Source organism: Crocodylus siamensis, chromosome 1 (assembly GCF_052110815.1).
Source record: "Crocodylus siamensis isolate JL-2025a chromosome 1, ASM5211081v1, whole genome shotgun sequence".
In the NCBI taxonomy this organism is placed as follows: Eukaryota; Metazoa; Chordata; order Crocodylia; family Crocodylidae; genus Crocodylus; species Crocodylus siamensis.
The window spans coordinates 256358758-256374479 of record NC_143395.1 but is presented as its reverse complement, the minus strand read 5'-3'; the positions used below and the strand labels follow the sequence as shown (position 1 = coordinate 256374479).

Genomic DNA, 15722 nt, shown 5'->3' with positions numbered 1-15722 from the left:
CAAAAAGCAATGAAAATTTGTCCATCTCTCACTACTTCTTTTCCTCTGTACCCAAATCCTTTTATGACCTCTGCTTCACAGATTCATAGATGTTAGGGTCAGAAGGGACCTCAGTGCATCATTGAGTCAGACCCTCCTGCCCTGGGCAGAAAAGAGCACTGGGGTCAGATGACCCCAACTAGGTGCTTGTCCAGTCTCATCTTGAAGACCCCCAAGGTAAGGGTGAGCACTACCTCCCTTGGAAGCCCATTCCAGATTCTGGCAACCCTTACTGTGAAGAAGTTCCATCTAATGTCCAACCTAAATATGCTCTCTGTCAATTTGTGGCCATTGTTCTGAATTTCATAGTTTCATAGTTGATAGGATTGGAAGGCACCTGAGCAGATCATCAAGTCTGACCCCCTGCCATGGGCAGGAAAGAATGCTGGAATCAAATGACCCCAGCAAGGTGATCGTCTAGCCTCCTTTTAAAGACCCCCAGGGTAGGAGCCAGCACCACTTCCCTTGGAAGTTGGTTCCAGGTCCTAGCCGCCCTGACCGTGAAGTAGCGCCTCCTGATGTCTAGCCTGAACCTACTCTCGATCAACTTGTGGCTGTTATTCCTAGTTACTCCGGGTAGTGCTCGGGGGAACAGGGACTCTCCCATTCCCCGGTGGTCTCCCCTGGTAAGTTTATAGACAGCTGCCAGATCCCCTCTCAGTCTTCTCGTGAAGGCTGAACAGGGTGAGGTCCTGTAGCCTCTCCTTGTAGATCCAGTCTTGCTGCCCCCTGACCATGCGAGTGGCCCTCCTTTGGAACCTCTCCATATTGTCCACATCCTTCCTGAAGTGCGGTGCCCAGAACTGGACGCATCCCTCCTGAAGTGCGGTGCCCAGAACTGGACACAGTACTCCAACTGCAGCCTGACCAATGTCACATAGAGGTGGAGGATCATCTCCTTGGACCTGCTCGTGATGCATCTGTGGATGCATGACAAGGTGCGGTTAGCCTTACTGACCACATCCTCACATTGGCGGCCCATGTTCATCTTGGAATCAATAATGACTCCAAGATCCCTTTCTGTTTCTGTGCTGATGAGAAAGGAGTTCCTCAGCCCATAGGTATGCTGCTCATTCTTTCTCCCTAGGTGCAGTACCTTCCACTTGTCAATACTGAATCCCATCCTATTCTCATCCACCCATCCCTGTAACCTGCCAGATCTAGTTGTAGCCTATCCCTTCTTTCTAGCATGCCCACCTGTCCCCACATCTTAGTGTTGTCCACTAATTTGAACAAGGTGCTTTTCACCCCCTTGTCCAATTCGCTGATAAAGATGTTAAACAGTATGGGCCTGAGGACCAAGCCCTGGAGGACTCCACTGCCCACATCCCTCCAGGTCAAGAATGTCACTCCAGGGGATGTCATAGTAAATAGAGAATCTGCTATTCCCTGTTTCCCTCCCCTGATGAATTTAGAGGCAGCCACAAGATCACCTCTTGGCCTTCTCTTGTGAAGGCTGAAGAGATCTAGGTCCTTCAGTCTCTCCTTATAGGGCCTTGCCTGCAGGCCTCTGACCATACAAGCGGCCTTCCTCTGAACCCTCTCAAGATTCTCCACACCCCTTTTGAAGCATGGTGCCCAAAACTGGATGCAGTACTCCAACTGTGGCCTGACCAGTGCCGCATAGACGGGAAGCATAGAAGGGAAGCATCACCACCCCGGACCTGTTCATCATGCATCTGCTAATGCATTATAAAGTGCTGTTAGCCTTGTTGATCACTTTGTCACATTGATGACTACTGTTCATCTGGGAGTCAACTATGACTCCAAGATCCCTTTCTACTGCTGTCCTGCTGAGAAGGTCATCCCCCAGCCTGTAAGTGTGTTGGTGGGGGGGGAGGGTTGCCCACTTGTCTTTGTTGAACTGCATCCTATTTTGTTCTGCCCATTTTTCCAACCTGTCCAGATCTACCCTCTAGTGTGTTAACTTTTCCCCATAATTTGGTATCATCTGTGAACTCAAACAGGGTTCCCTCCATATCCAAGTCACTGATGAAGACATTCCAGTCCAAGGACCAAGCCTTGTGGGACTCCCTTTCTTTCCAGGTCGATATTGACCCATCCACCACCATTCTCTGGGTGTGACCCCTAAGCCAACTTCCCACAGTCCTGTTGTATAGTGTTGCAAGCATCCTTAATACACATAAGTGATCTTTATATCCTGGAAAGCACTGTAAGTTCTGTCAAGCTTGGATGCAATATATTTTAGGTCAAGCTGGAACTGCCTATAAAATCAACCACTGCAAGGATATTTATTTTTTACTATGGCCAACTTTATTAAATGAGGTAGATTTTAAATGCACAAAAGTTTTGTAGAGTACCAAAGTACTGTTTGTATTTTGAAATTCTGCTCCATAATACTATTACTCTAGCAGTATCCTGCTGTTCTGACTCACTCAAAAGTCCCACTGAGATCAATAAAAGCATTGTGTGAGCCAATGAAATAGAGTCTGGATTTTTGCTGCGTCTTGGAACAGATACTAAGTTATGAAATCTTTACCAACAATGTTACATAATGCAACATGGGATGTCATTTTTTAAGGTTTCTAAGAAATGTAATCAATAAAATATGTGCTGTGTTTAAATTGCTGAGGTGTTCGGTACATTATGTTCAGGTGTTGTTTTTCCCATGGCTTTCACTAAAACATTCTAAACTTGCTGCCTAGGCAACTAAGTGCCATAGTAAAGCACTATATCACCCTTTTAATTCTCCTACAACGATTCAATCATCAACAATTCAATCATAGCCTCATCATCCTGAACTGTTTCATGCATGAAGTAGATACAAATGTTAGGAAGTTAAGGTAGATGCATAACAAAGTAGCTGGGTGCCCAGGACAGCAGGACTTATGGAGACAGCTGCAACTTCTGGCTGCTGCTATATCAGCAGCATGACTGTGTGGCTGCAGTAGAAGCTGATATTTCTCTGCCTACCACCTAAGTCAGTTCCTGGGGTAGCTGCCCTCATCCCCCAACACAGTTACACTACTGAGTTGAAATATTTTTTGAAAGACTTTTCACCAATGGAATGCTGCTTATAGGAAAGGTTACTGGCCTTGCAGTAACAGATGTTTTTCAAGGCATACTCTGTATAGGTATTCTACTGTTAGATGTTCTTCAACCCCAAGCATTAGAAACTAGAACTCATCCAGTGATCAACAGCTCCCTCTGCAGTCCACTCCAACTCTCAGTAGGTTTCCTTCTGCCTTTCCCTTGTGTGAGGGCCAAAAGAAGACAGGATAGACTAACTATTCCTCAGCTCCCTAGCTAACCAATATCCAAATGTATATGCATTTTGATATAGTTTAACAGAAGGGTTGGTCATGGAATACTCACAGGTAACATATTACAGAAGTATCTGCTATGACAAGGACAGTATTCTCTTTTTCTTCTTGACATAGTTACCTAACTGTACTTATAGAGACTTACAAGCAATGATCAAATTATAGAGGGTAGGTTTTGAAGTCTCAACTGAAAATTGACTAGCATACTGCCTTCTCAGAGGCAGCATCTGCTCCATAAAAAATGGTACTGTCAGATGCCATTGAAGATTGATTTTCTATGCATCTCATAATTGTATGGGTTGGTATGTAACCTGTTGACACAGGAGAAGTCAGAATTGCTGAGCCTTGTACAACTGTCAGTATCAGGATGCTTACAGACATACCATGGCTTTGTTACCAATGTTATACAGTTGTTTGTCTGAAGGCAGTATGTCTCAAAGCTGCCTGGAAGAGTGGGGTTGGGCCAAGAAGGGGATTGCTGGTCACCAAGAAGGTTTTGAGTTCCAGCAGCAGGGAGTCACATGAGTAATAGTAGGCAGAATACATATATGGAACGTTTACTCTTCTTCAACTGCTGAGCATGCCATGCCCAATCACTGATGCCTGCATGCACCAAATCCAGAAACTCAGTAGTGAAGTTACCCTCAATACTTCCCTCTTCATGGTTCTTCAGAGTTATCATCTATGTGAGATGCCCCCAGAGCAGCTTCAGCACCACATTTCCAAGTTTGGTGCATGCAAGCACAAGTAGATGGGCATGGCGTCTTTGGAAGCATCCATCCCCAAGAGCATTTTGCACCAGTCACTGTAGAAATACTGATTGCCAACTAGTTGAAGAAGAACTAAACATTTGATCACTGGCAGCACCAAAGACTCCATATACTACTTCATAAATGTATGAGACCAACTATCATTAGATACTGAAAGTAAACATGTAATCGATGCTGTGAATACCTTTTAATTGCAAGAATAAAGGTTTACATCTGCTGATTCTACTCAGCCCACTCAAATTTGAATTTTTTTTATTGTTAAAGGAAACCTGCACATGAAGTCTGCACAAGAGCTAGGGACAGGCATTCAAAAAGCCTGAGCCTGAATTGTTTCTATCTCTGAAGGTTAGTCCAACCTGGCTAGGATGAACCACTTTCTAACCACACAGACATCCCCTCCTGACTGAGAAAATGCCAGCATGTGCCTGCAGTGGCTCAGGCTAGAAGCCAAAGGGCGTTACAGCAACCCTCCCTTCCCTTCCACAAAGCTTTGCTGAGAGGGCCATGGCCAGGCCCCGGCAGGATGTTCTTATTATCCCCCCCTTCCTGAGCAGCCCAGCAGAGAATGTTTATGGCCCCTAACTAAGTGTTTATCAGCCCATTAAGAAAACAGTGCTTTTCCAAGGAAGGACCTTAAGCTACCTGTTGATTATCTCCAAAAAGCCTGCCTGCCTTTGTCATCCCCCATGGCACAGATGGTAGCCAGCATGTGGTATGCCAGCTAAGGCTGAGGTGTCTGCATATGGCAGAGGGGTGGGGGCAATAATACCTGCTTAGCGGAGAGAATCCAGGCAGATGCTCTATGCCTGAAAGTCTCTGCCAGAGCTCCAGCTGGGGAATAGAGGGGAGGTGCCAGCCCTGCCGTGGAGCAGAGATTCCCACCCACCCCAGAAAGCATGCTGGGATGCTGGGGGTATCATATTTACAAACATCAAAAATGAGATGTGTAACCATATTAAGATGTTCTTCAAGCCTAAATCATAAAATCAGTGTATAGAAGATCTATGTGTATAGGAGATTAGTATCTCCATAAAATCTCTGAAATTCTGCATGTTTACACTATTGCATGTCCTGGAAATACTTTATGCTTTAAGCATATTATGTTTTTTGAGCGATGCATATCCTTGTATGAAAGGACTCTGATAATACTCAGACCTCTAATGCATGTTACATTTATCACACTAATTAATCACACAATAAATTTAGATCAGCCACTTGTGCAAAGTAAGACCAACCACAAGTGCAAAGTAATTATCCTTAATTAACTGGTTAATCATGCAATAAATTTAAACCACTACAAAATAACTATCACATAATAAAATGACTGTTCAACTATAAAAAGAGCCAACCAGCTATAAAGTTAGTTCTTGAAATTGTGTAACAACTTTATAGCTGGTTTCTATCCTAAGTGTTATTGTCTCTAGTAAACAGCTTATAAAGCAACCTAAAAAGTAAAATAAAAAATAACACACAAGTTATATGGAATGTCTAAAGAGAATTAATTTGGTATGAAAATCTACAGATATCATTGACAGTATTCCTTTTGTTAATGAATACTTTTAAAAGATACTGTAAGCAACAATGAATACACTGCTTCCACTTAAGAACATATCCCAGATGCATGGAATGTACTAGAGTACCTGGCAGCAAAAAAACAGTACCAGACTATTATTAGCCCAAACATTTTGTGGTTGCAGGATACATTTTGGCAAAAGGTGTGCTTTATGGAGACAGTGACATATACAGCACCATGTGAATGTCACATGATATAGACAAAATTCATATTGCTTTGTCATATCATCTATTATAGAATTAGAAGAAAAATGCAGAATCTGACTTTTGGGGGAATCATATTTTTAGGGCTTTATCTCAATCTTGGTGAAATCACTGGAAATATTCCTTAGTATCAGTCATCCATGACAAAAGAGAAAGGTGGTGCATTAAATGTTTTGGCAATTCCCTGCGTATTTAGGGTCTCTAGAAGTCCATAAGGCAATTTAGAACAAAACTTAATGCTTATTTAACTTCTATGCATGACAAGGGACATCCAGAAAAATCACATTGCCATAAATGGGATCCCACAACATGTTCTAGTATGCCCAAAAGAAACTAGACATGACTAGCCTATTTGTCAAGTCAGATTTTGAACTTCCTTTGGTAAAAGGTACCATATAATTTGTGAAAGTGTCTCATTCTAATTTCTTGTATTAGAACAACGGAACTCCCATAACCAGCCTTGTGCATGGCAGCATTTTATTTTCATTTATGCAAAAGGGTATAGGTTAGTGGGAGAAAAAGTAAAAATACAATTTCAAAGCCCTTATACTCTTTGATGAGATGTACTCAGTCAGCCATTCTCTAAGCAGTAACATAGTTCATAATGAGGATCAAATGAATGAAAAGCATTTTAAAGAGTGTTATTAGAACTGACTAAAATAGGTCATTTCAATACTTGAGAAAATTCTGAGGTTTTGAAATCTGTCTAAATTAGGAACAAAAATTTGAAATCTTGACATTTTCCATTAAAATAAAATTATTCTGAAATGTTTCATTTAAACTTCTATACAAGATTTACAAGAAATATTCTAACATAATGTAACATGGACCTGTTTGAATACAGTTGTGACTGCTGAATCCTGGTTCCCTCTATTGAGATAGATGGATTATTTTTAGGTTTTTAAGTCATTTAGGCTTCCTTTGTGCTAAGGTATATCAACAATAATACTAATAACACTATGCTATTGATTTTTCTTCCAGTCCCTTGTTACTACAAAAGAAGGATGAATAGATAATTAGATACAAATTATTTATATTCCAGTTATAAAGACATTGTTACTTACAAAACATGTTTCTGGCATCACCATAGTAAATAACAGTTTGAACTCCTCCTTCTCCCCTACTCCCTCCAGTAGAAAAGACTGATGGAGGTTGCGGAGAGATTTCCAGGAACTGAAACATTTTTTAGATAATTAGGTATGTCGATATGAATTGGCCTCAGCATTTGTTCTAACAGACTGGCTATAAAATGCTACTAATAAGGCAGAATGAAATTTAATGAAATTCAAAATGCTTACCCTGTGAAACAATTTCCCCAAAAAATTCAAGATCTCGATTCCATCTCTTTGCTGCATAGAATGTAATTGTAGAAATAATTTTAATGCCATCATTTCTCACTAAGGACACATCATCTGGCACATACAAAAGATCAATATACAGAATAAAGGAAAATTCATAAAGTTATCAATGCATACAAGAAAGAGCATGTAGTTGAAAGAGTCTTTCTGTGGAAAATACTTAATTTTAGCAAAAAGTCATAAAGTGAAAAAAAAATTCTGAAAACCAAAATTATCAGTCTGGCTGAAAACCATTAAATCCTACTGAGAAATGCCACTGCAGTGTGTGAACAGAGCTGTTTGTCAAGTATCTCATTTCTGCATTATCCTCTCAGGGCCTATGATTAGGCACCTACTGAAATCACAGTTGGACACACTTTGTGGAAATCATGAAATCGGGTGATGTCCGTGAAATCCACAGAATAAAAACAAGAAAACACTTACTAAAAACAAAATACCGGTTGCCCAGTGGAAGCAGTGTTCTTTCCCAGATAAAATCAGAACACAATGTAAGCAAAGTTAAACACCTAGATGACCATACTAGATTGCCCTTGAGCATGTGCAATAGATCAAGTCTAGGAAAATGAACAAAGTTTTTCAGGCTAAGAAGGTAGCATATGAAAGGCACATAAGTAAACTAGGCCCTTTAATGGAATTTCACCTATTGTGTAGGAAGGAACAAGATCATGTTTAGAGACAAATGTTTTGAGACATAATATAATGTGGGCTAAAACCCACAGGACCTCACCATAGGCAGAAGGCATCTATACAATTCCTGTGAGTCAGAAATTCAAAAACGCAATTTTCAGAAGGGTTTTTTGCGGGGTGTCAACTATAAGTGCTTTAGGGCTTGGGCCCCATGAGGGATGATGCGTTTTCTTTTCTTTAATGGGCAAAAGGGATACAAAATTACCCGTCAGCCTCTCCCAGATGTTATATTCTAACCTGCCACATCTTTGATGTTTTTCTTATAATATTCAGCAGAATATATGAAAAAGGAAAAAAAAATACCTGTTCCAACCCACCCAGCCAGTTAGGTGGTGTTAATGAGGCTTCTCCTTCCCCTACAACCATCCTCACCACTCCACAGTCCTTATACTGAGGATCACAACAATAAAAAAAAACCTCTCCACAAGAAAAAGAAAACTGTCCTCTGCTTCCCCAGCTACCTCAGGCTATCATTCAAAGGTCAGTCTGTCCCTCTAAGACGACCAGGCTTCCTGCTGCCACCCAGGTCCCCTCTCTTTCTATCTCTCTCCACCTACATGGAAAGCTAAGTCCTTATTCCGCTGTACCTCTCTGCTCACAATGCTGTCCACTGCACCGGCTTCTTCAGGGTTCCTCCGATCCCTGCACACCCTCTCCCTAATGCTGCCTACTGCAGTTTTCCTAGCAGACATTGGAAGAAGAGTTCCCCTCTGCTCCAGGCTTCCCATTGCAGGGTTCTTCCCTGGGATGCCCCTCTCTGGGGCCATAAATACTTTGTTCTGTGCATCTCTGGCCAATCCAGATCCAGCATTTGCTCTGGAAGTTCTGTTGCCCAATGCTCTTGCTTCCAGCAATCCTCCTGGCTCCTAAGGTAAACACCACAGTATTTGCCTTTTTTCCAGGGAGCTCTCCCCTGGCCTTTGCTTCCTTTTGACAAGGGGTAGGGAGTTGTTTTCTTCTTAACTTAAATGTTTCATATTTCTGCTAAAAACTGAACATTTCTTGGCTTTTTGATATTACATTGACATTTTCTTCAGAAAGATGGCACTTTTAGCAAAAACTTGTACTGAAACCTTGTATTCTATCAAATACCATTTTATTAGAGAATTATCAACTGATTTTAATGAGACGCCTTCCTTGATCATATTAAGAAGTGAAGAAGTTTTGTTAATTAATAAGCTTAACATGGTTACAAAGTATAAGTTAAATTACATAAACTAAAGTAAACAAACATAATACTAACCAGTTGTAGATTATACAGTTCTGGACTAATATATCTCTACCATTTATTGTTCCTGATCTTACAATCAGATGTGGATGATCAAATCTTTGTGCCTGTATGGAGCCATATTGGCTACCATGGGACTTCATGACACAAAACCTTCCCCTTGTGGAGCCCCACAGAATTAAATTGAACCACATTGAGTTCACCTGCATAGATCCAACTGTAAGATCAAAGATAGTTATTTGTGTACAGAATTGGGTTGAATGTTGTGTGCCAGAGCAAAAACTGTTATTTCCTCTCAGTAGTTGCGTTCATGATGTGAAAAATAAATAAAATAAATCTATGGTCCTATTTTTTTTTAAAAGGTAAAACAATGATGATATTTCTTTTTCATAAGCAGTCTTCCAAAAGCAAAAATGACAGCTGATATATAAACATCAAACAGAAGTATTCCCTAAACATGTGTCACATTTCTGATCTTCTTTGGGTTGATTGGATAACCAGCATATCCTGAAGATGAAGCTCTGTTGTCCAGTGCTGCATAGGGGACCTACAGTTAATAAAAAGAAAAATTACAGAATAAATTATATCAGAATAAAACATGCCATTAGTTCATAGTCAAAATCCAACTGTAAAGTAAAACAAGGAAGGAAGGACATTTGACTTTTTAACTACTTTATTCAGAGGTTCGGGGTACAAAAATTTGGCCTTCCAGGGTCCAGGTCCAGTATACAAAGCAAAGACAAACAAATTATCATCAAACCAAGAGCACCATGTCATTATATACATAACATCACACCGTGACAGACACCTTCGCTGTATTACATGTCGTGCCTAACATGCTGTTATGTGGTCGGGACACCGGCCACATGGTGGTATAGACCAAAGCCCTCTATAAACAAATGATCCCTACCCTGCTCTATCCAATCATACATGTGACAAACCCTTCAACTTCCCACACAAAGAAAAAAGAAAAAAGCACCCTGGTGAGGGCCCAGGGCACGGCACGTACTGGGAGTTGTAGTCTGACACTGAGCCTGCCCAGTCGCCCAGACCAGTCATGACAGTGTGTGTATTGAAGATGGCCATCCTCCATGTGGCACAGTGCTCCCTCAAGGGCTCAGCCTGCCTCAAAGGTGGGTACTGCCCACGGGAGCACAGTGTGCTCGAACTCCAGTGAAAGGTGCGCCCACACCAAGAGACCAAAAAGTTGCAGGGCATCATCTGAGGTAGTCCCGGCAAGCTGATTGTGGCAGCTCTTGAGGATGGCCATCTTGGCCCGACCCAGTAGAAAGTTGTCCAGGCAGATAACACCCTGCTCAGCCACCCAGTATGGGTAGGAGCACATGTAAATGGTCTCCAAGAAGCTCCTGCCCAGCACTCACAGTGACGGCTCAAGGGCGACAAAGAATGGCTGCAGGCGGGGACAGTCAAGGAAGGCATGAAAAAGGTTCTCCTCAATGCCCCTGGGGCAGAAGAGGCAGGCTGTCAAGGCAGCTGGGTCAAGTGGGATGCAAACATGCCAGTGGCTAGGATGCTATGCAGCAACTGCCACTGCAAGTGGTTGGCTCCTTATACAATGTATGGCAATGTATGGCAAGCCAGGTGGGCTGATGGGGAATCTTGTGGCCCACCAGCACCTGGGCATGGCAGATGTGAACCACCCAGGCATATAGGCTTCTACACAACAGAAAAGCAAAGGGGCAACCCATGTCACTGTCAGGAGGCACAGGGAGCATCAGCAAGGTACCAGGCCCGCCGGCCAGCTCACCTGCTACAGCTGGGGTGACTGGCAGTGCAGGAAAAGCTTCACTCAGGGCATCTGCAGCATGGGAGACCTGGCATGCCTGGAGACGGTCATCCACTCCCATGGGAGTGCAGCCAAGATATCACACAGGAGATGACCCACACTGTGGATGGAGTGCATACCTAACCAGGTGGTCAGGGCCTCAGGCGAGAGCCAGGCCAACTGAGCGGGGTCAAGGTGATGGCTCAGGCAGAGAACATGTGCCTGGATGAGGGCGGCTGTGAGGCTGGCGGAGGCCAGGCTTGGCACAGGGCGCCTCAGGGCTGGGTTGTACATGAGCCCTGAGAGGCCAGCTGCTGAGAGGCTTCCTCAGCAGCTGTGGGAACTGCAGGTGCTGGACCCAGGGCTAGAGGCAGGTGGCCTGCCAGGCTCATACCATGCCATGGTAGAAAGCCAGAAACACTGCCCAGTTCAGGAGCATGCGGTCCAGCAGGAAGAGCTCCTGGTCAAAGCTGAGGGCCCCCACCCTCTGCAGGAACCAGCACACCAGTTGTTGCCAGGGTATGTACTCCTCACCATAGAGAAGTCCCTGAAGGACTTGCAGGCACCTTGCTCATGAGGTTTACCAGGCTCTGGCCCTCCTTAGTGACAGGTAGATAAAGGACAGCTCGTGGGAGCCAGTGGTGCCCATCCCAAAAAAAAATCTAACAGGAGGCACTGGAGACTCCTGAGTAGGTCCTGTGGTGGGTCAAGTACAGCACACTAGTGACACAGGGTCACCGCCACCAGGTTATTTGTGATGAGGACATGTCCATAGTAGGAGAGGCTGGCTAGGTACCCGTGCCACCATTGTAGGCAGACCTCCACCCCTTCCTCAAGGCCATCCTAGTTGCATGCCATGAAGTTTGGTGGCCCCAAGAACACACCCAGGACTTTAAGGCCCCCTAAAAAATCCAGGGGGATTACGCTGATCCACATGCCAAGCAGCAGGGTATCACTCTTGGCCCAGTCGATACAGGCTAAGGACACACATTCGTTGGCCCACTGACAATCCATCAGGGCTCACACGTCTTCCTGGGTGTTAAGGTCACATTGGTTGCATAAGCCAGGAGCCAGAGCAGCGGGCCAATGGATGGGCCTATGGCTAATGGCAAGGCCACCCCACTCAGGCAGCTCCAAAGCATGTGCAGAAGTGGCTCGATGGCCAGGGCATGGAGCATGCCTGATAGGGGGAAGCCCTGACAGATGACACTACATGCAGAGAATGGGATGCAGAGTACACTGTTCACCTTGAGTAGGCTGGAGGTGTCTTGGTACAAGACCTAGAGGGCCCCGGTGAAAAGGCGCCCAAAGCCAAAGGCCTCCAGGGTCTGCAAGAGGTAGGCATGGACCACCTAGTCGAAGTGCTTCTCCCAATCCAGAGAGACAAGGACGATGTCTAGGCCAAAGAGTTGTCTGGCTGTGAGTAGGTCACGCAGCAGGAACAATTTGTCTTGGATGGTCCTGTCCGGCATGCAGTAGCTCTGCTCAGGCCCAGTGATGGAGGCCATGACAGTGCAGAGGCAGGTTGCTGGTGCTTTGGCCAGAATTTTGTAGTCCTTGCACAGCAGGGAGACCCGACTCCAATTTTTAATGCAGCCAAGGTCTCCCTTCTTGGGTAGTAGCATGAGCACCAGTACCCAGCTGATCATCAGGACCTTGTTGGCAAGACTGTCCTGGAAAACGCAGGGCACAAGGAGAGGACAAAAGGTCTTGTAGAACTTTGGCAGGTAACCCATCAAGGCCTGGGGCTTTGCCGGAGGTGAGGCCAGCCACGGCAGCTGCCAGTTCCTCCAAAGACAATTCCCACTTAAGCTTTCTGGCTTCCAGGGCACGGAGACATGGCAGGCCCTCATGGAGTTCCTGCATGGCCTTGGAGCAGGACGACTCAGCTGCAAACAGGTCATGACAGAAGGTGACAGCGTGCTCACTTACTTCGCCCAGGTCCGTGATTATCCAGCCCTCAGGAGCCTTGAGGTGATCTAAGACTTTGTTCGCTGCCACTCCAGATTAAAGAAGAAGTGGGTTGGGGCGTCAGTTTCTGATAGCTCTTGGCAGTGGGCACAGCTCCTCGCTCTGTGGGCTGCATTCTCCATCAAGTCATGTAGGCATTTCCTGAGGAACTGGAGGCTCTTGCACAGCATGGTATCATTGCTGGCATCCAGCAGAGCAGCCTTGAGCTCTGCCACATCTTCCTCCAGCTCTTGGATATGGTGGCACAGTCCATTTGTAGCCAGTTGGGTGTACTGCTACTCCAGGAGGAGTAGCTCAGTCTCGTGGCCTCCCAGCCCCACCAAATGGGTGAAGCAGTCCCGGAATTAGGAGTCTTGAAGCAGGCTGATATTGAAGCACCAATAGGGTGCCCATGTGCAGGACCTCCTTGGCAGGCTCAGTTCACAGCAGGCCAGGCCATGATCTGACAGGCCCGAGGGAATGAAGTGGTTACTGTGCAGGAGTGGCAGATGGTGTCTGGTGACAAAAAAGGTGGCCAAGGCGGGCCATGGTTAGAGCACCGGCACTCACCCTGGCCTAGGTGTACTAGTGCACGTAAGGATGCAGGGTTTGCCAGACATAAACAAGGCCTGCAGTCTCCATGGCAGACTGCAGCTTGTGGGTTTAGGGCAGGTGAGACTTAGGCCCTATGCGGTTAAGCAAGGCATCAGTGGTGCAGTTAAAGTCCCCACCTATGAGGAACAAGTCACTAACATCATGTAGGAGGGTGGCCAAGGCCTCAAAGAAAGAGACCCTCTCCTGGCCATCAGTGGGTACATGATGTTGACAAGTAGCAGGTGGTGTTGTGCTAGGGTGACATGGACAGTCAGCAGGCAACTGGGTATGATCTCCTGTGCCACTGCTATATCATGTTGTAGTTGTGGGATAGGAGAGTCACAACCCCAGTGCTAAGGTTGGTGCCATGGCTCAGGAACAAGTGGCCTCACCAGGCAGTGTGCCAAGCCACCTGGTTAAGCCCATCGGAACATGTCTCCTGGAGGAAGGCGACCGCCAGCCACTTCTGGCACAGAAGCTCCAGGACAGCCTCCCGTTTCACTGGATCTTGACAGCCATTGATGTTAAAAGTGCCAATGGCTGTGGCCACCATGGGTGTGGGTATGGGAGAGAAAGAACAAAGTAAGGTGTAACTGGAAGAACAAGAACCCAAGAGCAGAGCAAAAAAGCAGAGACAGGTCGGGGAAGGCCTATCATGCCCTACTCTACTCCAGGGACTCCCCCACCCAGGCTCCACTCATCTCTCACCCACTGTGTGAGCTTCCCCAGACAGTAAGCCATCTGCCAAGTGCCTAGATCCTGTTGCATAAGTTTGGCCGCACTCCTGGCAGCCTTGGCAAAGAGTTTAGTATCTGCACACCACTGGGTGATGGACTCTGCTACATTCTTTTGTCCTTTGGTCTGTTTCAAAAAGGCCAGGAGACCCCCATAGTTGGGACCAACCCAGGGTGGGGGGTCTGCCAACATCGGCTGGACATTTCTGAGAAAAGCACAGTGAGGCTGCACCCCAGGTGGAAGCTCACCCACAAACGCAGTGTCTACACCCTCAATGTCTAGACACATCAGCCTCCTCTCATTGTCCAGGTCAAGGACTGACTCCGAGAGAGCAATCCCCACCTTCTTGTGGGGAGAGAGGTCGTTCTGCTCTTGAGGTTGGTTGTGACGGTCAGAAAGCCGGATCCCCATTTCACTAGCTTCTTCATCCAGTTTGGTAGGCTGGGACGTGACCAAGAGGTCATCAGATTCCTCTGCTACCACCTGGGTCAGGCCTCCAGAAGAAAGGCATTCTGAATCACTTTTACTGACACTTGACCCTGGAAGCTGGGAGACAGGCAAGGGGTTGGTGACCCCTGCCTTCACCTCTCCCACCTCCAAGCCATCCCCATCTGTAGTCAACAGGGCCAGAACAGGGTCAGGCTCTCCAGCAGGGGCCGCCCCAGTGCCAGCCAAGGAGGGTCCCAGCAGGGATGGGGTATCCTGAGAGGCCCCCTTCACATTCCTCTCTTTGTTCTTCTTCCTAGTGGCAGGTGGCCCATCCTTCATAGGCGATGGGACGGACTGCTCCTGGCCTGCCTCCACAGGGCCAGCCACCTCAGACAAGGCAGTGGTGGAGTGCAGCCAGGAGGAGGCCCCAGCCCCATTGTCTGACAGGACCTTGGCGCCACAGTCACTGGCCAGCCCAGCTGCCTCGGTCAGGGTAGTAAGAGAAGGCAAGAGGGAAGTGGAGGCATCAGCCCCTCCACCTGGTGGGGCCTCCGCACTGGGGGCGGGAGGTTGGACACCATAAGTGAAATGTGTGGGGGAGAGGTCTGGAGAGTAGCCCCAGCCCCTCTGCTGGATGGTGCTGTTACGCCAAAGACCCCAGCCCCCTCAAATGGAACAGGGGTGAAAGGAGGTCGGGAAGAGCTCCCGGCCTCACTGGGCAGGGCCTGTGTCCCAGAAGTGGATGTGCCATCTGTTGGCACCACTGCAGTTGCCAATGTTCTGGCCACTTTCCCTTGCAGGAACTGAGCTGCTAGGTGGAAAGAGCTACCACACTATAAAAAACATGGTCTCCCCCAAAGAAAAATAAATCACAAACCTCCGCCCATCAAACATGAGGTTCAAGGAGCAAGGCAGAGACTGTGGGCCCTCCCTGAGGAGCATGAAAACCTGCCTTCAAAAAGACAGGACATGTTTCAGCTTTGGGTCATTGCTTCCAATCATCAGTCGGCAAAAGAGACTCATAGGAACCCCATAGAGCTCAAGTTCCTTGGCCAGCTCCTGGTCAGTCACATGTGGGGACATGTT

At 46.2% G+C, this 15722-nt stretch overlaps 1 protein-coding gene across 1 annotated transcript in view; it reads right to left on the bottom strand.

Moving 5' to 3' along the window:
- Positions 1 to 7315: 7315 nt before the first annotated feature.
- IGSF5 (immunoglobulin superfamily member 5) overlaps positions 7316 to 15722 on the bottom strand; it is a 72065-nt gene continuing 63658 nt past the window's right edge. Inside the window, exon 9 of the mRNA XM_090060967.1 lies at positions 7316 to 9689. Coding sequence (XP_089917093.1) covers positions 9594 to 9689 — 96 coding nt within the window. The 3' untranslated portion in view covers positions 7316 to 9593. The remainder of the gene's footprint in view (positions 9690 to 15722) is intronic.